Raw genomic sequence first — 26867 nt, forward strand, 5'->3', positions numbered from 1 at the left:
TACAAGTGAGCATCTGAGACTAAAAAAGTCACACTGCTAATAAGAGGCAGAGCTGGGATTAGAACCCAGGTCCTCTGTCTCCAGAGTCAGTACATAAAACCACTACTAGGCCACCTGTCTTATAGCAAAAGGGGAGCTAGAAACAAGATCTCCTGGTGTTGGTGACTCCTCCTGCTATGCCACTCTGCCTCTGTTTAGTCATGAGAATGGCAAAGATTTTAGAATTTAAGGCTACCTGAGGGTGTCTACGATCTGTCTGAATCCAGAAAATACATGTGGTTAGGTCAAAGTTAAACCCAAAGTCTTGGATTTGGTAGTTCTTCTGAAAATACCAATATCCTCTTGGGGACAGGAGGTGACTATGAACACTGGGCTCATGAACTGGCAGTTTCCTTTCACTTCCCCGGCAGGCAAAGCTGGAGACCAACGCTGCTTACCATGGTGAAGCGCTCCCTGCAGCAGACCATGCAGATGCTCGCACTCTCATCAGGCACCCACTGATGCCTGCCAGGGGGTGCTGCTGGGGGGACAAACTCTGGTGGGGGCTGACTCTCTGGGAAGCTCCTCTCCCTTGGACTGGGGGAATGTGTAGTGGAGACACCTGGGAGTCAGAGCCAAAGTCGGAGTACAAGGTTATCAATAGTTCAGCTAATAAATGAAGAAGGAATGAGAAAATCAGAATTTCACCATGTTTCAAACCTCTACTGCAAAAATATATCCAGCTAACGGTCATTAATGGCTGACTGCATCATAAAAAGAGAGACACCTGGACACTGTGTGTCTCCTGATGGAAGGCACACAAACACCTATCAAATATGCTTACCAAAAAATAAGCCTGAATCAAATCAAGTTTCTAGATCTACCAACCAGTGTACTGGATATAGAGAGGACTGAGACCCAGACTGCAGGGTGGCCATCAGTGAAATCTAGCATGTGGGAAGCTCTACAGGACAAATGAGCTAGTTTCCTCCACAGATAAAAAAGAGGTAGGGGAACCTAATTGATTAAGAGAGACCTGAGAGGTATTTTAGCTAAATGCCATGTGTGGACATTTAGATTTTGATTCTAGAAAAAACAATTCTAAAAAAAAATTAATGAGACAACTGGGGAAATGTGAATGCTGACTGGATAGTTGGTAATAATAAGAAATCATTCGTTTTTAGGTATGATGATGATGTTACGGTTTTGTTTTGTAAATATCCTTACCTTTTAGAGATATATACTGATATGTTTATAAACAAAATCATATGAAATCTAGCATTTGCTTCAAAATAACCTGGTAGTGGCATAAGGGTATAATGGAACAAGAATGGCCATTGTGAGATGGTAATTATTGTAGTTGGGCCATAGGTATGTGAGACCTCAGTATACTATTCTACTTTTGTATATTGGAAAATGTCCACAATAAAAAGCTAAAAAAAAAAAAAAGTAAACCAAAGGTGCTCAGGCTGTCACATGCAGATGCATGAGGCTGTTCGTATACCTATAAGTCTGAGCCCTTCCCTCAGGTCTGCTGGTTACTGTAAAGCATGGCTAATTTTCAAAGTACGGCCATGAAATGCCACCATCTTTGCTTTATGGTATCTAAGGAAATTTCCTGTCACCTAGCAGAGAAAGGTTGGCAGGTCACAGAAAAAGAGAACTGAAAAACATACTGACTCTTTGCAGTGCCCATAGATCTTCCCCTGGAATCCCGCGCCCTTGACTGTTGGCAAAACAAACACTTGCTGAAGCTTCCTCTGAGGACTGTAGGCCATTGTGCAAGGGGCCAGGGACTGGGGGAGAAGGGGGTGGTGAGAAGGAGTGATCAAGACATGGCTGAGGCCTTCAAGGAGCCTGTGCCCTGTGTAGGTAACAGACATAAATACCGAACTTGCAGCAGAGTGACAGAAAGATCATGAGGACTGAATATACTTTATCCTCCCTATTAGCAGAGTCTGTATTTGTGCATTTGCCCAACCAAAATTTACTCGTAACCTCAAAATCAGTATTGGCGGTGCCTTTGTAGACATGGGCAGAGTGAATAATTTGAGACACCTGACATGCAGGTTCTCATCTGAGGATGAACAAGGTGATGTTCTGCTTTCTTATTTCAGTTCTCATATAGAGGTGATGGGGGATGGAGATGGTAGGGGACAGTGTGGGGTGGTGAAAGCAGCTCCGGCTCTCAGGAGAGCTGGACAGGGTCTCAATCCCAAACTCTCATTAGGCACTCATTAATGGGTTTGCCTCAGGCAAGTCACTTTAACACTTCTAAACCTCTTTTTCTCTTTGGTAAAATAAAATAAAATCTACTAGGATGAATTGTTTTCAATTTCAATTTCAATCTAAGTGACAAGACAGACAGACACACACACACATTTTCCCTACGAGCAATGGTTCAGTATTTGCTAATTCAGTGTTTGCAGAGATCTTATAGAAATACTACTGCAAATGAGAATTTATTGTTAAATTTTCTGGGATATACAAAGCTGGAATGAACCAAAAACAAGAATACTGTAACTGGAAATGAAAAAAGAGGCAAAAGAATCAGAAAGTCAGAATTAGGCAAGTTTGACCTAAACCATGGATAACTCTCAGAACCTGTCCTTACCAGGAACAGCTGCAGCAGCGGCAGAGAACTCTGCCGATGGGGATCTAGACAAGGTCTCGAGGTCTGAAACTTGACTGATTTCCTGGAGGTGAGTCACAGAATCTGGAGAGAGGGAAAATGCTGACAAAATATCATCCTACCATATGCATCTTTACTCACTCTGCTAGACATTTAATTTAAAGCCCTGTTGCTTTGCTGACTGTCATCCCATGATTCTGCCAGGTGTAAAAAGCCTGGCAGAGGTACTTCCAAGACAACAGCAAGCATGCTTCTTCAACGCCTCAAAAAGCAGACTATGTTTAGACGCATGAAATAATGAAGTAGCTGTTAGGAGTTTACAAAATAAATCTAAAAATGCCCAAAGGGAAATAGAAGACATTTAAATGATGGCCCTGGAGGGTAGAGAGTAAGAAAACAAAAAGCTGTCTGGGAACATCAGCCTATAATTATTTCATTTTCTTCATTCTGGAAGAGGCTCGGCTCACGTAGTAGTGGTATCTGATGTGACCCTGGGAACAGTGCATGCCCTCAATACAGAATGATGGTACATAAGAGTCCACTGCGCCAAGGCCAGACAGAGACCACTCCCAGCATGTTTTGTTTCCCAAACCTTTATGTTTGCATGGTGGTAATCTACCATACTATAATTCTGGTTAGCCTGCCACTTCCTCCAAGGCCAAGAGGCCTCCTGTATAGCAAAGAGCTATCTCTATGGAAGTGCATTCTTTTCACTCTTGATCAACTCAAAATAATAAAAGAAGACAAATTATAACTAAGGATGTGGTACGGTGTTTCCTCCTCCAGGTGGAGCCGCCATTAGGATGTTGGCAGTTACCTGATCGTTTCTCCCTCAGAGAGTATGGGAAGTCCAAGGCTTTTGCCGCGTATCTGGAGAGCAGTGAGTCAACGTCATCCATGGTGAAGCCAATCTCCTGCCCGGCCAGCAGCTGGTGCAGAGTCTGCACAGCCACGGTGGCCCAATCCACTTTCATGTTCATGAGTAGCTGCTCCAGCATGAGGAGGGGGTTAGAGGACAAGTGGGAGTAGCTGGCCCGGTGTGGCTCAGGTAGGGTCAGCAGAACCTGTTTGTAGGGTAGATCCACAGAGTAAAGAAAACAATCATTAGAACATTTCAGAAGGAATCCAAGGTTCTTACTGGGAGGGGGAAGGGGAGCAGGGACCAAAGGCACATGGCCAACTACTAGGGCTGGCTAGTAGTCTTTCTGGAAGCAAGGCTGAACTCCTATTTCAATCTTTCAGGTGGCAATCAAGAAGTACTTCAGGTGAGAGGTTGGCTAACTTCCTCTGTAAGGGGTCAGATAATACGTATTTTAGGCTTTATGGGCCACGAAGTCTCTGTGGCAACTATTCAGCTCTGCCAGTGGGGTGTGAAAGCAGCCAAAGGCCATATGTAAATGAGTATACGAATTTATGTTCCAGAAGAACCTGATTCACAAAAGCAGGCTGAGGACTGGATTTGACCCACAGGTGGCACCTCCAGGTATAGTTGAACTCTACCTGATCCTTAAAGCCACCATTCTGTTTATCTGAGGCTTAATTAGAATGAGCAATATAAGGTGGTATCAGTAGGCTGCCTAAACCTAGCACCTCCAGCGTCCTGGAGGTAAATGATGTCTCTACACTCCTAGAGACTATTATCACTAGGCTTGAAATATGTCCACTGGCTCTGCTCATTGCCAGTTTTCAAGGATTCCCCCCATTTAGTTACAGTGCATCAAAAAAAAAAAAAAGAGTGCATCTTCTTTAGGAACATTTTATGCAGTTGAACTCTTAACAAGTGAGCCAGTGCTCATACTGATGGTTCTCCCAGCACTTGTTCTATTTGTGAGGCGAGTTCCATACTCACGGAGTGGTAGATATGACTACCAATCAGAATCATTAGAACAGTGTCAGAGGGCCCCATTTCTCCCCAAACCCCCCTTCTCCAGATTACTTTTTCTAGTTTGTAATTTCTTCCATTAGTGTCTCCGAGGTTACACATCAAAGGTAAGGACCTCATTACCTAGAGAATTAACTCCTTTTTTTAGCATAGACTGGGTTATTAAGCAGTAGTTTGAAATCCTTACCTCAGAATCTCTTTGGAAGAGAGCCAGGCCCTGTCCCAAGAGATTCAGTTTTAATTGATCTGGGGTAAAGGTCAATAGTTGTTTTTTTTTTTTCCCCAAGTCCAGGTGATTCTACTACATGGTCTGCATTGAGAACACTGATCTAGCAGATACCAGGGAAACCACAAAGAGAACTTAAGAGGGCCATGTAGATCTCACTTTGGAGACAAGGCAGTAAGAGAATGACAACTCCTAAGGGATGAAGGAGTGGGCTGCTGGATAAAGGTTTTATATAGCATAGGCCAAGAATGGCAGATGTCTGGGAGAAGAGACATTGAAAGGTTAAGTTCTGAAGCGGGAGCTGGGCCGGCGGTCTCTCCTCCAGGCATGCCTTCCCAACTCCCCCGCTTCTTTCCTGACCTTGGATCCCATGTACAGTGCTTGGATTTCACGGCGTCGGACAGCAGTCAGTTCTCCGTAGAAGTGCGTGGTGAGGTAGTTGGCCAGGAAGTGAGAAGCGGCCAAGCTAGGGTGCTGGTCAAGGGATTGCTCTGTGACCTCAAGGCACATTGTGGGATCAGGAATTCTTCGCAGGAGCTGTTGTAAGAGAAGGGTAGAGGAGAAAGGTGAAAGCCCATAAAGAACTCAGGCCAGCCATATTTTATTTGGGAACGGAACATTTAGGTTTATTAATTTTGGACTAATCCCTTCTCTGCACTTTTTCTTTCACCACCCCTGCAGCTTCACAAATGATGACTTTGACCAGAGTTTAGCAGAATCCTGGATCCTGCTGACCATCAGGCATTAAAGGCAGGGCTAGGCACCTTCACTGAAGAGGACTACAATCATCTTGAGGCCAAGAAGGACTCCCGAAGGACATGAAGCGGTAGATCTGAGACTGCAAATGCTTTGCATGGTATTTAGCATGAACAAAGCCATCTGATTTGACTGACCTTTTTGTCTTATCCCAAAAGAAAAATGGAAAGAGACAGAGGCTTACTTGCAGAGCCTTTTCATGATCTCCTCTTTCTAGAAGGTGGAGAAGATGCTTCTGATGTAGGCTGATTAAATGCTCTCTTGGAATTGGGTAGAGGCAGCCCCACTCCTCACACAGTCCATATTCCTGGAAGGAGACACACATGGCTTCAGTCCCTTTTAATCACTGGCCTTGTCACACATCCAGCTTTTGCCTGATTTTTCTCAGCAGTCTTGAGTCTGCTAAAGCCCTAGGAAAGTTTGGTTAAGTGCTGATGGGAACTTCACTCTGGGATTAAAGTGGGCTCATAAACTCAAAGGACTAGAGTGCCAAGGGAGTTATGAAAATACCAAAGTAGATTGATGATTAATGATATCACTTTCCTCTGAGATCTAGCATAAAAAAGAAACAGGTGACATGAAGTCACTGACACTTCATGTCAGCCCTGGGGAGATATTAAGGAAGTGGGGAAGACTAAGATTGTCCAAAGGAGACAGTGCCGAGTAATGGATAGAATTGTTGAATCAGTATATTGTACAATGAAACTAATACAATACTAAATGTCAATTATGCTGGAATTAACATAAAGAACAAAACAAAACACAAAGGAGATAGTGCGTACTCAGCTCCGTTGCCATATGAATGTGCAAACCCAGTGTTGCCAAACTTCAAAAAACCAAAAAAAATTTTTTTAAATTAAAAAATTTCCCTATTTTAAAATGTTGGTCATGAAATTAACATGAAAAGAATCAAAATTCGGCAGACCAATATTGCATGGGCCAAACATACATGCTGGGCATGGATTCTGTCCATGTCCCTGTTTGCTACTCCCCACCCCCAATTTGTGAACCTTGGATTAAAGTTTCAGAAAATGGAATTCCCGAGGCTTTGCCCGAGTATTTTAATATGGTGCCATCTGGAATGCCTTCCCCACAACTCTGCCTGGGGCCACCTTGTTCAGGATGCTTCTTTGTTTCTCAGGCTACATCAGGTGCCCTGCCTGTGCTCCCACCACAATCTGGGTTTACTTCTGTCACTTGATATATCGCAATCATCTAGGGATGTGTGCCATATCACCCTTCTTCCCAAAATGTGAGCCACACAAGGTCAAGGACTAAGCTTAGTTATCTTTGTTTCACCACCATCTACTACAGTGGCAAATAATACATGGTCAATAAAGGTTTCTTCGATGCATGAACATCTGAATGAGCACAACCACATTTTGAACTATGGTATATCGGCTCCTTAAAGAATAAATAAAATTCTATTTAGCACTCAAATGTTCAATAAATATATGAAAAGACATTCAAGGTCATTAGTAATCATGGAAATGTAAATTCAAACAGTAATGAGATACCATCCTACTGGCACAAAGGGAAAAGTTGGACAATATCAAATGCCGTAAGGATGTGGAGTAACAGGAACTACAAGTGTACTGATCTTAAGAGCAATTTGCAATGTCTCAGTAAAGGTGCGGATGCTCATGCCTAATGATTCAACAAGTCCACCAGTAGCTCTACATTCTGTACTCAGTATATACCGTGTAGGGTGATAGTACAAACGCATCCATTGTATTATTCTCTACACTTCTCTGTACGTTGGTAAATTTCACACACACAAAAAGAAAAAAAAAATGTGATGTAGTTACCAAAAAAATGTGGACACTGATATGCGGAAAGGGGTCTACACAACCAGGTAAGGAGGTGCAACTCCGAGAAGGGGAGAAAGGGGAATACCACTCAGGAAAATAGTACCTTTGCTTCTAGAATCATGTTCATGACAGTTGATGGGTCCTCAATGCAACAGTTCCTCAGGCTCTGCCAGTCAGACCACACTGGGGTAGCCTGCAAACCTAGGATCTAAGGAAAGACAGGAAGAACTATCAAACCACACTGCAGCTTCCCCCTCCACGAACAAGTCATCGAGTTTCCAGGGATGGGCCACCCCTAGGTTTCTGTCCCAATGTCAAGCTGTCAAAACTTGCCAGGAGAGAGGAAGAATTAAAGCAAATGAGGCAAAGACTGGAAAGGTGAGTGAACATATCCAGGAGGCATCCTCAGGGAGCAAAGGCTGAGCGGGGAGGCCAGGATTGGGGCCTTTCACTTATGAGAGCAATTCTCAGAGGCTTCTGTGTCATAGCTTGTTCAAACTCCTGGGGTCACTTGTCCCATGCTCCTCTATCTTAAAAACTCTACCCAAGATATTCTTCCAGCTTGAATGCTCCGTGGGATTGCCCTTCATGCAAGCATTTTAGCTCTGCATGAAAAGTGCTGAGGAAGAGTGGAAAGAAGATCTTTCTCATCTGCTATCTTTACTTGCTCTGCTGGGTCTCTGGACTCTGTTTGGTTCCAAGTATACGTGGAAAAATTAGCATAAACTTTATACTTGCTATGTAGCCATACCACCTAAATCTGTCTCCCTGGGCCTCTTGATCTTGAATATAACACACATCCTCAAATAATCTTTCATTTTTAAACTGTCACTTCCACGCAGCCTTTCAAAACGGCTCTTGAAATTTAAAACCATCTTTAAAAAAGACATAATAGAGATTAAGCTCTATAAGAACTCCTGAACAACAAGGAACACATAACAGACATAAAACATGCACAAAACTCAAGTATACATGTGAAAGAGGCTTTGTGGACTGTTATTACTATCCTTGTCTGATGCGTACATATTTAAAATTACCAAAGGAAAATAACATAGAAAATAGATATAAGGTCTCTCTTTGTTGTTCACCTAAAAACAGAAGCCAGATGCAGAAAAAAAGCCAGGCCCAGATTGTCTGTTTCTTAAAATCCAGCATCACATGAGAACAGGCTGGAGGTGGTAATACAGTGGGAAGCCTATTTCCTTTCTCCTGATGCTGGGAGCCATACCTTCTGATACATCCGCAGCTCTGCCAGCTTTCTCTGTAGCTCACGCTTTAGTCCATCTTGGACAGTTGTGTCTGAGATGCAGTACGCTAGGATCTCCAAGCACCACTCCAGGGGCCACCTGTCCACAAACCGTAGGGTTAGCCGACTTCGCAGAGATGCGTCCTTCACAGGGAACAGGAACTGCCAACCTTCTTTGTCTACAAGATGAAAAGATGCCCAGAGGTAGCAAGCCTGGCACTGGAAGAGCTCAAGAGTCCAGGCTACTCCTTAGAGAAGGGCTTTGTTCAATTTCATAAAACAGGAGCTTGGAGGATCCTTAGGATCCATCTGACTTTAATTTTTATACCTGGAACCATTATATGAAAAGGACAAATGCTATATGCCTGTATGTTTCTCTTTTTGCAAACTTAATCACAGTCATGAGACTTTCTGAAAAGAGAGAAAAGGAGAAAGGAGAGGAAGAAAAAGGAAGAAAGGGAGAAAGAAGGAATGGAGAAAGAAGAGCTAGAAAACACATGAAGCTCTCCATGTTTTGTGCTCCACAGATAGCACTGGGTCAGACTGAGCTTGTAAGTGGAACTTTTAGTTTTCCCTGCAATTTCCACTCTGTGCCATACAGAACTCCTTCAAAGTTATTTCAGGTAAACCAGTTTCACTCCCTCCATGCCCTCTGTCATTATTACTTAGATCTTTCTTTCCTACACCCACTTCACAGATCTGAAAATAGACTCAAAGCAATTAAGACTGCACAGCCAGTCAGTGGATTTCTCTACGTTTTCCAGAAGGGAGTTTCTCCTTTCCGCAGGGCAGCCAAGCCCCACCCCGCCTGAGAAGCCATTTCCTACGGCCTGTCCAACTCTTGGCCACCCCCCCCACCGCCAGTGGATTGTTACAGGTCATTGCTCTCAACTCCCTTGAAAGCTCTTTGGGAGCTTTTATTTACTTTTTTTCAGTGCAAAAAGTGGTTTTATTAAAGCACGGGGACAGGACCTGTGGGCAGAAAGAGCTGCCTCATTGGGAGCTTTTAAAATAGGGGTAGTCAAACAGGCCTACAGTCTGTTTTTGGGTTTGTTTTTTAAGATTTTAAGTAATCTCTACACCCAACATGGGGCTTAAACTCACAACCCTGAGATCAAGAGTCGCATGCTCCACTGAGGGAGCCAACCAGGCGCCCCCAGTCTGTTTTTACATATAAAGTTGTATTAGAATATATCCATCCTCATTTGTTTATGTATCATCTCTGGCTGCTTTCATTCTATAATGGCAGAGTTGAGTAGTTGCAACGGAGACTGTATGGTCTCCAAAAGTCAACACTTGCCTGAATTCCATCTTGGGCTTCTGGGGGGTTGGGTTCAGATATTTGTAGTTTATAGAATTTTCTAGTGTAGTTTATAGAATTTTCTAGTCTATAGAATTTTCTTCTGATATGCAGTGTTGAGGATACTGGCTATGAGTGCCTGTTCTAAAGTTAGATGGAGGGTGCCTGGATGGCTTAGTTGATTAAGCATCTGCCTTCGGCTCAGGTCATGATTCCAGGGTCCTGGGATTGAGTACTGCATCGGGCTCCCAGCTTAGCTGGGAGTCTGCTTCTCCCTCTCCCTCTGCCCCTCCCCGCTGCTCGTGCTCTCTCTCTCAAATAAATAAAATCTTAAAAAAAAAATAAAGTTAGACAGAGTGGGGTTCTAAGCTCTGCTCTACCACTTATCCCGGGCAAGTTTCCTATCCTCTGAGCCACAGTCTCCTTTTAATATGATGAGATTACAGTGGCAGCTTTCTCTAGAGTTCCTGTGGGTATCAAATGCGATGATACACTCATTGAATGCTCAATGTTGTTACCACCAGTGAAGGGGGAGGCATATACTTCTGCTTACCACATGCCGTGGCACAGCTCAGGACCGCATCTTTTATGTTGCTCAAGTCATCCATGTCTCGCCCATACACTTCCGTGAGCTGAAGGGCTTGGGGCCAATCTCTGGCCACCAGGGCTTCCTCGAAGGCTTCGGTGAGCACATCTAGGGCACTGGGAGAGTGTAGGCCCAGGAGGACGGTAGAGAGACTGGCCCGGCCACAGAGACTCACTGCCAGGCTCTGTCCCTGCTCGGTGGACCGTCGTAGCGGCTCCCAGGCAGCCAGGAGGGAGGCCTTGAGCATAGGAAACTGTTCTAGGAGGTGCTCACACTCCTGGGCTACCTGCTCTGCACTGAGAGGCACCTCCCTGCGGCCACGAAGCTCCTTCCATGACAAGCTGGGCTTGGTGAGCTTTAGCCCCTGGGAAGCCCCCAGACAGGCCACTGTGGCCAGCAGCTTTGAGCGGGACTTAAGGAAGCCCAAGGCAGAGGATGTAAGGGCTGGGAGTGATGAATCCCTTGGGGAGGAGTGGGGCTTTCTCTCCAATGTGGAATTCCCAGTTGGCTTTGGGGAGCTCAGTGTAGAAAGTGGGAGGTCCTCCAGGCAGTGGGAGGTATGTAGCTGGACCAGGACGCCCAGGTGGGTCAGAAGGGATGACGTTTGCTGGCTTTGCCGGGAAGAGCAAAGGGCAAGAGGCTCACAGCAGCAGTTAACGATGACCTTTGGCACACTCAGGCTGAGCCCCTCTCGGGCCAGAAGGGCTGCCAGCCTAGAGGGAGAGAAGCAGAAGATGCGCAAGACCTGAGTACATAGGCATATTACCCAAGCTCGGAATTTCTTTGTTTATACAATCAAATGTAAATGCAGGCTCTTTAATTGTTACTCTTGCTCTCCCTCTTTTCTCCCCACATGAACAGTAGCCTATTAGACACACTGCTCTGCTCTTGCTTTTTCACTTGATAACCTATCAGGGAGATCTGTCCACATCCCTCTGCAGAGACCCCCTCATTCCTATTTACGTCTACATAGTATTACATTATGGGTTGAGCCATAATTTTAGTCTTCTATTACTGAACAGTGGATTTTTCTTATCTGTTTCTATTACATATAAGGCTGTAACAAAACGACTTTGTATATATATAATTTTTCACGGGTCAGTAAAGCCACAGGATAAATTCCCCAATGTGGATTGCTAGGTCAAAGGGTATACATTTTTTTTTTTTTTTAAATAAATACGGACAAACGGTCTTCCCACAGGGGCTGTACCAATTTATATCCCACCAGCAATCTATGAGAATGCTTGTTTTCCTATAGTGTAGCCAACTAATGAGTTATCCAATTTTTGGACTTTTGCTTTTTCATAAATGAAGATTCACCCCTTAATTTTATGCTTGTAATATAAATGTTGCGAGAGGTGGCAAAACAGAAAGACATGAGGTGAACTGAAATTGAATTTTAATGTAGCTGTGTAAGAATAAATGCAATTAAGGGAAAAGTCTGGAAGAAATCCCCACTCTCTGTACTGAATTCAAGCACAACCCCACTGAGCCCTGGCATTCCTTAATGAAACGAAATAGTTAGGAAGGCTTAACTCCCACAGAGTAGCTCCTACCTGTCTGGGGGAACTTGTCGCTCAAGCAGGAGGTGTGACACAAGTTGGGAAGAGCTCTGTTGCAGGAGAACAAATGGATTTCCTACCTTGACCTCCAAGTGATCTGCAAAGATAAAGTGACTTTTGTTTTCACCACTGACTGCAACAGCTCAGAGGCCTGTTTCCCAGAATTAATAAAAAAGAGTAATGTCAAAATGAAGACTACATTGAGGGGCACCTGGTGGCTCAGCTGGTTAAGTGTGTGCCTTTGGTTCAGGTTATGATCTCAGGGTCCTGGGATTGAGCCCTGCATTGGGCTCCCCGCTCAGCGGGGAGTCTGCTTCTCCCTCTCCCTCTGAGCCCCTACCCCCCCGCTCGTTCTCTCTCTTACTCTGCTCTCTCTCTCTCTCAAAAAACAAAAACAAAAACCACAACTTAGGGAAAAAAAAAAGACTACATTGAGAGCCCTTCTGTTGATACTTTCTATGTAAAGGGTATTCTCGACATGACCCCGACACCTTACTATGCTCTAAAGACTTCCAACCACAGACAGACTTTAGTGGGTAGGTCTAGCCACAAATAGCTCATCCTGCTCTCTTCAACATGACTAAAGTGTACGCAATACTCGCTCTGTGGACTCAAGTAAGAACCTGGCCCTCATATCAGAGACTTGATCCTCTCTGGTTCTCAAATCCATGATGGTCTGAGAGAGGCACTTTTTGTCATTAATGCAATCAAAATTTATCAAGTACTCCCATGTGCTGTACAGCTGTACTAGGCAGTGGGGAGACAAGGATGAATAAAACACAGAGATGAGTAAGAGAGGATTCTAGAAATCTAGTGTTCTTGGCTATTGCTGTACCCAGAACCTCTCTCTCTCTTTTTTTTTTTTAGAGAGAAGGGGAGCTGGGACAGAGGGAGAGACTCTCAAGCAGGATCCATGCCCAGCGAGAAGCCCGACGCAGGGCTAGATCTCACAACCCTCAATCATGACCTGAGCCTAAACCAAGAGCCAGACACCCAACCAACTGAGCCATGCAGGTGCCCCGGTACCCGGAACCTCTTTAATTGTGCACCTTTCTTCTTCCCTGCTCTAAACACTGGGCCAGCCATGACTCCATCTCCTCTTTCTTGCTACTCACCAGGCTCAGAGCTCAAGCTCCGAAGGAGAACTGCAGCCATGGTGCTGCAGTAACTGAAAAAGGTGCCCATGTAGTCGGTCTGTCTGCTGCCTGCTGGGGTCTGTTTGCCCAAGTTCTTTTGGAGGAGCTGAGTCTGGATGTGCACAGGGTGGGCCTCTGCATCTGGAGCTTTCTGGGCTGCCTGCTCCACCAGCGAGGAGAGTGGAGTACTCCTGGGCTCTGGAAGGAGTTATGACAGGAGAAGGGATGGAGGCTTTAGTCTGTGCTTCCAGCTTTGGATCAATGGGGCCTCCTTTAGCTTAGGTGCTACACTTATAAGGTAACTATAAAATCCTACGTTGGTTGCCTGTACAAGTGATTCTCAGGCAGGAAGAGCTTTGAGTCTGGAAATATCAGGGTGGATAGTCCTATTTTTACCCCAGTATCTCTGGGGTGGAATGGCTTTATGAAGAGCACAGTAATCTTTTAGGGAAGGTTGTTCAATATTTACTAAGTACCTTCTGGATGTATCCCTCATTAAGAATCAGAAAGATGTAACAGCTAATGGAGCATTAAGCATCCCTTCACTTGAGTGGTGGGGAAACACGTGGAGTTAGCTTTGAGACATGCCCTGGCTAACGAGGGGGCCACAAGAGCCCAGTTCCGGAATCCTCAGCCTCTGCTCTCAAGTGCTCCTTCACTCCCAGTTGTTTCCTCTCCCCAGGTCAGCCCTCATCTGCTGCCACACAGTCAGCCTGTACCTGGCAGTTGTAGTGCCTCTCTCAGCGACTGGAGGACCTGATCCAGCTGCTGCGAGAGGGTGGCATGGCTGGCCACACAGTCCTCGGTGAGGCTGGGCCAGCACATCTGAAGCAGCTCAGCAATGCTGCACCGTAGAGGGCCCACTCCTTTTTCTTCTACACTCTCTGTGGAAAGCAAATGAGAAAAAGTGAACTCTGATGCTGACCTAATGTTCCAAGTCCAGGAGCAAAGAGAAAAAGGGAGAAAAGCAGCTCACCTGATTTAGTTTGTCCAGCTGACGTAAGGGAATAATTGAGGATCTTACTGATCTGTTGAAGAACAACTGGAAAACCTCGAATGCCATCTGCATTGAGGAGGATGTGGTCTAGCCGTCGACCTGGAAAAGGATTGAAGGAAGAGGGAATGCAGAAAAAATCAGGCACGTTCAAAGACTGATACTCAGTCCTGTAGTTACTTGTAAAATTTTATCATCTTCAATGTTAAGGAGGAAATGTATGCTTTGCCGTTTTGGGTGACACCAGCTTAACTTGGCTTATTCTGTGCCCGAGGTTCCAGAGCTAGCTCTGGCATGATGCCTCTGCTGCCAATGGCAGCAGACCCAGAATCTCTGGCACTCCTATGGAACTGCTGTCCCAAGCCAATCACTTCTTGTGAATTTGCCCTGGTTGTGTCCTCAGCTGAGAACGTGAGCTGGGATCATATTTGTTTTCTCTCTTTGCTTAAAGTGGCATCTTGACACCCTGACTAGACTATGAACAACTTTATGGACAAAGATTATTCCTTATATCTCTCCTGTACCCCCTATACTTCAGATAATCTGGAAACACAATAGGTACTAAATTAATTCCTAACTGATTGACATGAAGCCATTTTGGCTATTCAGCCATTCAATCTGAGTAATACCTCCTTTATCTTCAAATATGAATTCTAGATGAGGGGGAGGGAAATTGTGTGATAAAAACAACACTGCATATGCCACAGTATACTTTCTTATGACTATGTGAACATTAAAGGACATTTTAACCAACAGCTCAGAAGTGATTTGGAGAGGTGTGCAGAAAAGAGGTACCACAGCAGGCCTGTGACTGCTATCCTTAGAAAGGCTTGCTTGCCAGGTTGCCACTGGTTGGCAGCTGCAAACCTGACTGGTAAATGGTTTCTGACATTGATACAGAACATGCCGTAAGTGATGAGAGTGGCCCGCTGTGCCTAAACTGTGTACAATGTGGTTTACGCTGAACACCTGCTTCCCTTTTGAGTCTAGAATTTTGGTACATGCTGGGCAGAGATGGCCCCCCCATAAAAGCCTTGGGCACTGAGTCTCTGACGAGCATCCTTGTACACACTTGTCACAACTACTGCTGGAGGAATTAAGCACACCCCTGTGTGACTCCAGAGGGAGAAGACTCTTGGAAGCTGTGCCTGGTTTCCTTCAGACTTTATCCCATGAGCCTTTTCCCTTTGCTGATTTTGCTGCATATCTTTTTGCTGAAATAAATTTTAGCCGTGAGTATGACTATATGCTGAGTTCTGTAACTTCTCCTAACGCATCACTGAGCCTAGAAGTGGCTATCCTATCATAACCTATTCACCATTCCTCTCTCCATATTGCTGAGAGAGGTGTGCTGTTTCCAATGTTTGGTGTGTGTATCAAGGATGGGTGGAATGGAACTTTTCGTAATTCTTTCTTCACATTCCTCTACCTTCATATACTGGATTCCTCCAAGAATTCCATATACACGTCCTGGGACACTATTAACCTCAAGATACAATCCTCCCTCTAGTGTGATCCATAAAATATTCCCTTATGCTGGGTTTACAAATTCAAGACTGTTCTAGGTTTTCGGTTAAGTGGGGTTCACTCTGGCAGGGGCATGCAGTCTACAGGCACAATTTCTATTTATACAATTTTTGAATATGTTTTTCTTCCTTGAATTTATCTATAAACCAGAAAAGAATTTCCCTAAATGATTGCAGATTGCCAAGTCCAGTAAGAAGATAAGAGTCTCAGATTATATTTAAACCACCAGATTGGACATGAGGAAATTAACTAGTACTCCTTTCTCCCTGTCCCTTCCTTCCCTAGTAAGCATTTTCTTCTTATTATAACTTATCAAGGCATCTCAGAAACCCATCCCTTCATTTGAGGATGAAGGAATAAAGCTAAAGAAGCACACTCACCCCGGCTCTCAAGGCTAATGTTCAGACGTCGTTCGGCTGTTTCCAAGAGCTGCTTGCAGGTTTTCCAGAGCTGGCACTGAGAGCAAGCGAGGTCAAATGCAGCCATGGCAGGGGGACTGAGGTCTTCCAGAACCTCTCTCAGGGGAGCAGTGGCCTCCACCAGGGTATTGCTTATCCAAAAGTCCTCCTGGAGCGTGGGGATGGGTTCTCCAGAGGTACTGAGTAGCTTGTCAGTCACATCAGAGATGGAGTAAAATACCATCCCTGGACACCCAGCAGTGGAGTAAAAAGCAAGAGGTTAACATGATTCTCACTACCACTTTTATTTTGAAAAGTAGTTACTTAAAAAAAAAAAAATGTTTGCGATCCTTCTGCACCAGATATCTTCTATACATATTAGCACCATCATTACAGCCTGCTCTATGGCCTCAAAACAATGTTATGGAAAGGCAGACCCAGAGAAACTCAAAATGGTCAAGATGATCAGGGGCTTCTTCCCAATGGGATCTAAAGGTAGGTTGAGAAAGAACGAGGTGTATTTGTATGTACTAATCACTAAATCGCTAAAACACAGTACTAAAAAAAAAAAAAGGTAGAAAACAGGACTTAATTGTTAAGAACCCATTTATATTACAAACAAAAAAGATGTGCAGATATTCTTTTGAAGAGGTATAGAAAACTTCTGGGAGAATGTAGAAAGAGCAATGTGTGATGGTACTCGATATGTGGAGCCTAGACCAGTAAGAGATGTAGAAATGTGGGGCAGGATTCCACTTTCAAGAAATCATGAAAGGATGAGTTTCTGCAGTGCAGCCAATGTTGGGCATTAACACCTGTGAATCCTAAGCCATCAGTGTTATACACAACTTTTTCACTTTACAGAAAAGTGAAGTGATATGCTTTATCCCGGAATAATTACATAGGAGGGAAATAAACTCCCAACCATTTCCCCAAAGCCCAAGCTAGTGGCCATCAAAACACATGGGGGAAACAGCGTTTACACCCTCCACTTTAAATCCCACAGGACAAGCTGAATGGAGTAGCTCAAGTGGCAGGGATGGGACCACCGGGGCCAGGGAAGTTGGGCACAGCTAGAAATGGACTCTGCATGTGTCAAGACTGCTATTCTTCAAGGCAAGTGTCCTGCTCTGGATTTTTGCTCACCTGCATGAGGAACCTATGATTGGGGTGGCTGTTCCCCCGGCCCCCACCTCCCCCAGCTACCTCACCACCTGTGGTGGCACCTGCAGCTGCAGCGCTGCCAATGGCCTGTAGCGTGGAACGGCCACTGCCTGTTCTTCGAATGGTGCTGCTACCGCCATCTGAGTTCTGGTTTTCAATCTTGTGCTCTACCCGGGACAGCTCCTGGATCACCTCCTGGTAGCGCTCCATGAACATCAGTTCCCCTGAGCTGGGCGAGGACTTCAGGTTGAACATGAACACCACCTGTCACAGGAGGAGGAGGACTGGGCGTTGTGCTGGGTCCGCGGAGTTAGGGAATTAGAGACATGAGATCTTGCCTAGCATTAGAGTATGGCCCTGAGACATCTGCTTTGGAGGCTTGTGAGATCACCTAATGTTAGAAGAATAGATCAAACATAGAAATAACTCATAAAAGTCAGCAAGAAAGCCACCACGGCCCCAAAAGAAAATAGGCAAAAGATGTAAATAGTTTCCAAGAAAAAATGCATATGACTAATTACGTATGACTAATATAGAGATGAAAAGTGTTTTCCCTTACTAGTAATCCAGGGAATTTAAGTAACATTAATACCACTTTGCATCTATCACAATGACAAAGTAAAAATAAACCCTCATGGAGTGGTGGTAGGATGAACTGCCACAATTTTTTTTGAAAGACAATCTACAAAGCTTTAAAAATGTTTTTATTCTTTGACTTAGTAATTTTTATGAGAAACTTTCTTAAGGAAATAATTCAAAAGACTTAATGCCCAAGATAATCTACAAGGTTGAAAAGAATCTAATGTTGAGTAGCAGGGGAATGGTCAAATGTACCTACTCGATCAGACTACTGTGAGGTCACTAAAACCAATTACAAAGCAAATGCAAAAAAAGGCACTAAATAAGGTTTTAGATTCAAAATAATTCTGGCTATATAGAAGTCATTCATAACTTGGAAAAATACTGGCAAAATATACTTTACCTTTAATATCGGCTGTTCTGGACAATAGGGTTAATACTTGTTAATATTTTTTGGTATTTTCTTGTAATACTCATGACTTATTCTATAACCAGGTTAAGAAAATAGGGATTTTTATTAAAAAAAAAAGAAAAAATCTTAAAAAAGAAAAAAGGGGGTGCCTGGGTGGCTCAGTCGTTAAGGCTGCCTTCGGCTCGGGTCATGATCTCAGGGTCCTGGGATCGAGCCCCGCATCGGGCTCCCTGCTCAGCGGGAAGCCTGCCTCTCCTTCTCCCACGTCCCCTGCTTGTGTTCCCTCTCTCCCTGTCTCTCTCTGTTAAATAAATAAAATCTTTAAAAAAGAAAAAAAAAAGAAAAGAAGATCAAGGTCCCAGGAAAAGAGGAGGTGAGGATTTTAGGAATAAAGCCTTGGAGTGGGGGGAGGGTGGTCTCAGCTGAATTCCTCTCTGGGTTTGGGTGTAAAAAGGTTGCCAAGGGTCCTGTTCTCCCACAGAGGGTCAGAATCATCATTATCATTTAAGTTTGGGATCCAAAATGATCAGAGGAAGTTGAACAAAGATTCTTCCACCACCTAGATTTCTCCTCAATTTATTCCTGAACAACTGAACTCAAATGAAAGAAAAATTCTGACCTATGTGTTAAGGGATCAGCACAAGTGTGATAAAAATACCAAGAGAGTTTTAAAAACCAGAAGAGTAGGTTTTTATGCCATTAAATTTAAGCAATTTTTAGTAGAGGATTCTTGCATTTCTCACAGCTTGTACATACCCTCTTAACATTCCCATGAGGTAGGACAAGCAGGTACTACATTTCACTGCAATTTTCAAATGAGGATATGGAATTTCAGAGACGGTAAGAGTCTTTCTGACTTCTATTTCTTGTGTTTTTTCCTATATAACATGATGAACATTCTAGTTTGGTAGTCCCCCTATACTTCTTGTATAATGAATTAGCATTCTAGTTATTATTAAAAATTGTTTGCATCATGATTTTTAACTATATAAAAACACATATGTGTTCACAGAAGGAGTACAAGGAAAGACAAAAATATTTCACTGTTTTGCAATGGTGGAACTGTGGCTAAATATTTTATCTTGTTAAAACACTGTTTCTGTTAAGAAATGATTCAATAGCTTAAATCTCCAGGATGAATCTTGAAATTCACAATGCTGAGGAATGGGCCTTGAACATGGAAATTTCCCCATTGCTCCTGCTGGATGTGGCCCCTCGGGTGCTCCCGAGGCTCTGGTTGCACATGCACCTAGCTTTACCTGAGGCCCAGCAGGGCCCAGCCAGCTACAGCCTGCCTTAGTATTCTCTACGAGAACAAGGCATGGCCTGGTGGCTAACACCTGCCACACAGGTGCTCTCCTTACCTGGTGGGCTTCTGCAAAGTTCCCCCGGAGGATGCAGGATGCCAGCAGTGACTCAGGTGGGGAGAACATCATGGGGATGAGTGAACTTTGAGATTGGGGCTGCAACCGGACATCCAGCTCATTCCTTCCAGATGTAGCATTCAGACTTCCCTCTGTGGGGGCCAAGGAAGCAATAGAAATTGAGGAAAAACTATACTGCTGGCACCTCCCACCACACTCTTATCTTCAAGGTCCTTCTCTAAAAGTTCTGTAAGTGGGGCTTAATTTTTCCTCAATTAAAGGGCAAACCTATGCTACTATCTTTGAATACAAGACTTAAGTGACATTTTTGGGTTATTCACCTGTTTCTCTCTGCTGATGGGTAACTCCATGATGGTGAGACAACCCTTCCCCCTTTCCCTGCTGAAATCTGTTTGGCCATCTGCAGAACCAACCTTTTTTTTTTTTTTTTTCCAAATTGAGATATAACTGACATATAACATTTAGTATTAGTTTTAGGTGAACAACATAATGATTTATATATATATAATGAAATGATCATCCCAATAAGTTTAGTTAACATCCATCATTCATCACACCTAGTTACAAATTTTTTTTCTTATGATAGAATTTTTAAGATATACTCTCTTAGCCACTTTCAAATATACAATCTTGTACTGTTAACTACAGTCACCACACTGTGTATTATAGCCCCAGGACTTACTTATAACTGAAAGCTTGTATCTCTTAGAACCAAAGTTCTTGAACACAGGCATAAACCGTTCAGTCCAGGATTTTATCCTGTGGTGTAGGGCAACTCTATATCAGGGCAAAGCTGCTTGTAGTTGACAACTGGTTGGGACCCCCATACCTGAAGTACTCGTGCTCAGCTCACTACTCGTACTTTCCAGGGATGGATTGGAACTTCTGTCCCGGCCATCTAAAGGAATTAGGAAGAAGAGAGAGAATCAACCCTCAACTCCATATAGTGTGGAAAGTAAGAAGTCAGCTTGAAGCCAAGGGTATTAAGAGTGAAAGGGTAATGGGTAACTATTACTGCTGCCGCTCCTTCTACAGCAAACACGTTTCTATAGACCGAAGGTGAAGGGTAGGCTTAATATGGCCCCCACGCTCATTTGAGTAGTAGCGGCTTCCAACCTGTGGGTCTCAGAGCCCCAGGAGCTTTCAAGTTACTTGTAGGGGTCAGCAACCCCCATCTGCTTACTAAGCACTGTCAATATTCTGAAAAAATAAAAATAAAATATGAGCAGAAAGTGGTAGGGTGCAAAGAGGGCCACAACATTTTCTGACATAGAAAAAGGTATCCTCATACTTGAAAAGGCAGGGAACCAAGTATAAGACCCAGTCTGGCAAAGACCATGGTATTTAAAGCCCTGGAGGAAAAGCTTCTTCTCAACACCTGCTTTCTGAAGTGCCAGGGGGGTGGGGGTAGGGGGTATTGGTGGTGCTGGAGGTGTAGCGGTAGGGGCAGAGGGAGAGGGAGAGAGAGAATCTTAAGCAGGCTCCAGGTCCAGCACAGAGTATGACTTGGGGCTCGATCTCAGGACCCTGAGATCATGACCTGAGCTGAAAATCAAAAGTCAGATGCTTAACTGACTGAGCCACCCAGGCATCCCAGTCCACCTCTTTTTTAAGGCAATTTGGTAATACCCATATTTTATATCCATGTATCTTTGACCTTGCTATTCTACTGCTAGGGACTTAGTCTATAGCTATATTCACACAGACATGTATGTATGTACGTATGTATGTATACCCAGACATATGTACAAGGTTGTTTACTATAGCATTGTTTATAATAGTAAAAAACATAAACAATTTAAATGTCCACAAAAGGGTATATATAACAGTGGAAATGTTAAGGAGCCTTTAAATTACAAGAGAAAAAAAAGTAAGTTCTCAATATATAGTATGATACATCTGTATATGTAAAAGAATGTAAGTGAAAAAACAAAATCACAGTTCTCAATATATACAGTTCTAAATGTAGTATGATGCATCCGGATATATAAAATGCAACATACGCTTATATTGCACGAAAATTTCTGGAAGGAAACTATTAGCAAGGCTACCTTGGGGGAGTGGGATTAGGATAATCTTAGATCCCTTGTGTTTGTTTGTTCATTTGGACCATGTGTTTTATTTTAAAGAATACTAGACAAGTGGCAGCATACCACTTGCCTGATGCATCGGAATAAGGACTGGGGAGAACTCTTCAGATTACCTGGCCGGCTCCTTCTCGGCCGACGCCCCCGGCGGAGACTTGGATGCCCTGTGGCAATGGGCCGGTATCTTCGGGAAGGCTGCTCCTCTGAAACAGCAAACTATGGGTCATATGGGAGTGTTCAATTTTGATTTGACCCACCTGCTGGGATAATAGGTAGGGGAAGATCTGGACTGGCTCCGAGACAGGTTTCTGACACCGGTTGCTATGGTGATAATGCCCTGAGTTAAGGTGTGACTCCCACATAACTCCTCGCTCTCTCCCACATTCCTGGGACTTTTTTCCCTTCCTCACTTTTGGGACCCACCAGCTCTGTCTCCTCTCACCTGAGCCCTGGTTGCTTGTTACCACCTTGTATCTCCACTGGGCCTCAGACAGAACCTTGGAAAACCGGTGCAGGCGGCTCTGCGATCCATCTCTGCTTCCCGAGCAGCTCTGGCCTTCTAGCAGCTTTGGCTTCTCAGGGGGATTGTGGCTGCTGAGTTTATCCAGCTGCTCCTGGAGAAGGCTGAGGAAGGCCCCTATTGCAAATTCATCAGCCAGAAACCCACTGATACCACTAGTAAAGTGCTTTAGGTCCAAAAAGCTGTGCCCATGGGGCCCTGGGGAACTGTCTTTTGGCTCTGTCTTCAGACAGCTTGGGATTGTATAAGCAAGGCTCCTGGGGACTCCCTGGCAACCCCGTTCTGACTTCCTCTCAGGTTGTGCTATGTGCTGAGGGCTCTCAGAGGGTGACCTCAAACCCAACAGGCCCTTCCCCTCAATGTCATCATCCTCAGCATAGTCCTCGGGCAGGTGAGGCTCTGGGTGAAGATCGGCAGAGGTGATGAGGAGCAATGAGAAGATGTTTTCTAGGAGTTCCAGGCATAAAGAGTCAGGAATACTGCACAGATACTGTTGACATCTGGCTAGGTATGTTGAGAAGAGATCTGAAGCACCTAAAGAAGCACGTATAAGAGAAGAGGCCAGAGAAAGAGAAGAGAGAAAATGTAAACATTAGAAACACTACTTGCCAGACTCAAACATTCTCACAACTTTCACTCATTTATTTTTTAATGACTAAGGGAAGTGGTTATAGGCAGAAGAATAAGAGACTATTTAGCCATGTCTTCATGATTTGCAGAAAGATTTTGTTACCTCAATCAAGAGTATAGCTTACTGAACACTCATTATTTTGTTTCTGCTTGTAAGTATTATTCCTCATCATCATAGGGGAAGAGGAAAAAAAATAAAACAAGATGAAATCAGAGAGGGAGACAAACCACGACAGACTCTTAATCATAGCAAACAAACTGAGGGTTGCTGGAGGGGAGGGTGCAGGGGAGAAGGGGTAACTGGGTGATGGACACTAAGGAGGGCACGTGATGTAATGAGCACTGGGTGTTACATAACACTGATGAATCACTCTGAAACCAATACATTATATGTTAATTAAATTTAAGACAAAAGAAAAAATTTTTAGAAAAAGTTTAAAAAACAAAACAAAACAAAACAAATACTATTCCTTATCTCTGACAAGCACTTCATATTTCAGTTCCTGGAATGAAGGCAGCATGGAGACTCCTTATTCCTCAATTCTATTTTCATTCACTGTTACACTAAACGTGATTATGAGCTACCTAGATCTTTCAGAAATACTCACTGGTCAGAAATGACCATGCTCACAGGTGAAGGTCTATTCCAAAGCCACATGGGAGAGATAACTGACCCCTAGTCACAGAAGGCAAGTTAAGGAATTATAAATTATTAAGAAAAAAGAAAGGATAAAGCACGAGGTTCTTCCATAGTGTAGGCTGTGACCCATGACACTGACTTAGAGAGCTACATTAAAAAAATAAAACAGAAAAATAATTGAGAGGGTGCTCTATTTGGAAGCATTAAGTATTGTTTCCTAAAACTTAGTTTATGTATCTCTTATACACACACACACACATATATATCACGCAAATTATATACCTAAGTGCAAACAGGAGTGTGATGAGAAATGCTATTTTCACTGTGGGTTGTAGTTAAAAAAGAAGCATTTAGGGCGCCTGGGTGGCTCAGTTGGTTGAGCGACTGCCTTCGGCTCAGGTCATGATCCTGGAGTCCCTGGATCGAGTCCCGCATCGGGCTCCCTGCTCGGCAGGGAGTCTGCTTCTCCCTCTGACCCTCCCCCCTCTCATGTGTTCTCTGTCATTCTCTCTCTCTCAAATAAATAAATAAAATCTTTAAAAAAAAAAAAAAAAAAAAAAAAAAAAGAAGCATTTGGAAAACACTGCACTAAGTGATCAAACTCCATTAGAACTTAGGCAATGTCTCTCCATGTCGTTCTGATTCATGGAGGCTGACAAATGGATGAAATTATTCCTGGGTGTAATAAAACCAAGGCCACCTCCCAATCCCATGAAGAACTCTCTGGGAGAGGCTGTTACCAGCTAATGTCAGGGATGGGGTGGCAGGGAGAAGTCTGTACCTGGGGAGGAGAGAGGATCATTTGCTGGCTCTGCAGCCAAGGCCGGGTCCTCTGAGGGACTGTCTCTGCATTCCTGGCACTGGGAGTGCTGGTGTGAGTTCACACAGAGGGCATAGATGGCATACTTCATGGCACAGAAGCTCTGGTAGAGCGTCAGGTTCTGACACTGGCTCAGGTGCTCAGGGACTGTGGCTTCAGCTGAATCTGAATTGTGGAGAAACGGGCAGAACTTCAGAGTTGGGGCTCTCCAGCAGGGGCTGCAAGTACGGCCGAGGAAAAGACACACTGCTCTTCAGGCTCCGATTTCTGCTTGCTGTCAGTTTGACCTGCGCCCCGGCTGTGCCCCAGCGTCCACTGAGCATCAACGTACAGCCCCTGTTTCCTTTTCCCACCCGCCTCCATTCTACCTGGCTGTTCACTACGGCCCTCATGGCTATTTGTCAAGTCTTTCCCTCATATTTCTTAAAGTACCTGTTTTCCTTTTTTAAAAAAAAATTAGAATGTCAAGTTAATATTTAGTCTACCTAGTGCCACATTATCCAGGAGCTAGGCTTAAAGTGCATTTAGACTGAATAATGAGAGCAAAGGCAACAAAAAATTACAAACATTTAATATTTTTAAGAAAGCACTGAAGCAGACATCAAGGGAAAAAACACAAACTCAGTTGAAATTCCTTGTACTTGTTTAATAATTTCTCATTAGAATTTTTTTTGATTGTCAGTCAGGAGAGAGGAGGGCACCATAATTTTTAAAGGGTCTCTAACATTTTAATCTGATCTTAATTCCTTCCATAGCAAAATATAGCCTGCTTAAGCCATCTATATGCTGCCTACAAGAGACTCATTTCAGACCTAAAGATATCTGCAGATTGAAAATGAAGAGATGGAAAAACATTTACCTTCCAAATAAAAGTGAAAAGAAAGCTGGGGTAGCAATATTTATATCAGACGAAACAGACTTTAAAACAAAGACTGTAACAAAAGACAAAGAAAGGCATTACATAATGATACAGGGAACAATCCAACAAGAGAATAATTGTAAATATTTATGCACCTATCATGGGAGTGCCTAAATATATAAAGCAACTATTAATAGACATAAAGGAAGAAATCGACAATAATACAATAACAATAGGGGATTTAACACCTCACATCAATGTATAGATCACTGGACACAAAATCAACAAGGAAACAGTGGCTCTGAATGACACATTGGAACAGATGGATCTAACAGATATATTCAGAACATTCATCCCAAAGCAGCAGAATACACTCTTTTCAAGTGCACATGGAAAATTCTCCAGAATAAATCACATGTTATGTCACCAAACAATTCTCAATAAATTCAAAAACACTGAAATTGTATCATGCACCTTTTCTGAACACAACTGTATGAAACTAGAAATCAATCACAAGGTAAAATCTGGAAAGAACACAAATACATGGAGGCTAAGTAACATGCTACTAAACAATGAATAGGTCAACCAAGAAATCAAAGAGGAAATAAAACATGGAGACAAATGAAAATGAAAACACAATAGTCCAAAATCTTTGGGATGCAGAAAAACCTGTTTTAAGAGAGATTACAGCAATACAGGCCTACCTCAAGAAACAGGAAAAATCTCAAATAAATAACCTTATACTTATAGGAGTTAGAAAAAAAGAACAAAGCCCAAAGCCAGTAGAAGGAAGAAAATAATAAAGATTAAAGCAGAGATAATTGAAATAGAGACTAAAAAAACAATAGAACAGATCAATGAAACCAGGAGCTGGTGCTTTGAAAAGATCAACAAAATTGATAAAATTTTAGCCAGACTCATTAAAAAAAAAAAAGAGAGAGAGAGAGAGAGAGAAAGTATTCAAATAAATAAAACCAGAAATGAAAGAGAAGAAATAACTGACACCACAGAAATACAAAGAATTATGAGAGATTATGAAAAATTATATGCCAACAGGGGCGCCTGGGTGGCTCAGTTGGTTAAGCGACTGCCTTCGGCTCAGGTCATGATCCTGGAGTCCCTGGATCGAGTCCCGCATCGGGCTCCCTGCTCAGCAGGGAGTCTGCTTCTCTCTCTGACCCTCCCCCCTCTCATGTACTCGCTCTCTCTCATTCTCTCTCTCTCTCAAATAAATAAATAAAATCTTTAAAAAAAAAAAAAAAAAGAAAAATTATATGCCAACAAATTGGAAAACCTAGAAGAAATGGATAAATTCCTAGAAACATACAATTTTCCAAAACTAAATCAGGAAGAAACAGAAAATTTGAACAGTCTCATTACTAGCAATAGAACTGAATCAATAATCATAAAACAAAAGTCCAGGACCAGTGGGCTTCATAGGTGAATTCCACAAAACATTTAAAGAAGAGTTAATAATACTTATTCTTCTCAAACTATTCCAAAAAATCGAAAATGAAGAAAAGCTTCCAAGTTCATTCTATGAGGCCAGCATTACCCTTATACCAAAACCAGATAAAGATATCACAAAAAAGAAAATTATAGGCCAGTATCTCTGCTGAACATAGATGCAAAAATCCTCAAGAAAATAGCAAACTGACGGGTGCCTGGGTGGCTCAGTTGGTTAAGCGTCTGCCTTTGGCTCAGGTCATGATCTCAGGGTCCTGGGATCGAGCCCC

The 26867-nt window shown here is 43.3% G+C and overlaps 1 protein-coding gene across 1 annotated transcript in view; it reads right to left on the reverse strand.

Annotated features, from left to right (window-relative positions):
• ZFYVE26 (zinc finger FYVE-type containing 26) overlaps window positions 1-26867 on the reverse strand; it is a 63823-nt gene that overhangs the window by 23184 nt on the left and 13772 nt on the right. Inside the window, exons 10-28 of the mRNA XM_032405389.1 lie at window positions 24234-24437; window positions 22105-22716; window positions 21779-21865; window positions 20405-20473; window positions 19555-19706; window positions 17262-17463; window positions 16018-16281; window positions 14093-14212; window positions 13836-14000; window positions 13096-13314; window positions 11975-12077; window positions 10386-11131; window positions 8515-8711; window positions 7390-7494; window positions 5660-5782; window positions 5080-5256; window positions 3429-3675; window positions 2594-2695; window positions 438-601 (exon numbers count right to left, since the gene is read on the reverse strand). Coding sequence (XP_032261280.1) covers window positions 438-601; window positions 2594-2695; window positions 3429-3675; window positions 5080-5256; window positions 5660-5782; window positions 7390-7494; window positions 8515-8711; window positions 10386-11131; window positions 11975-12077; window positions 13096-13314; window positions 13836-14000; window positions 14093-14212; window positions 16018-16281; window positions 17262-17463; window positions 19555-19706; window positions 20405-20473; window positions 21779-21865; window positions 22105-22716; window positions 24234-24437 — 4058 coding nt within the window. The remainder of the gene's footprint in view (window positions 1-437; window positions 602-2593; window positions 2696-3428; window positions 3676-5079; window positions 5257-5659; window positions 5783-7389; window positions 7495-8514; window positions 8712-10385; window positions 11132-11974; window positions 12078-13095; window positions 13315-13835; window positions 14001-14092; window positions 14213-16017; window positions 16282-17261; window positions 17464-19554; window positions 19707-20404; window positions 20474-21778; window positions 21866-22104; window positions 22717-24233; window positions 24438-26867) is intronic.

The sequence above is a fragment of the Phoca vitulina genome, unplaced genomic scaffold (assembly GCF_004348235.1).
Source record: "Phoca vitulina isolate PV1807 unplaced genomic scaffold, GSC_HSeal_1.0 scaffold7, whole genome shotgun sequence".
In the NCBI taxonomy this organism is placed as follows: domain Eukaryota; kingdom Metazoa; phylum Chordata; class Mammalia; order Carnivora; family Phocidae; genus Phoca; species Phoca vitulina.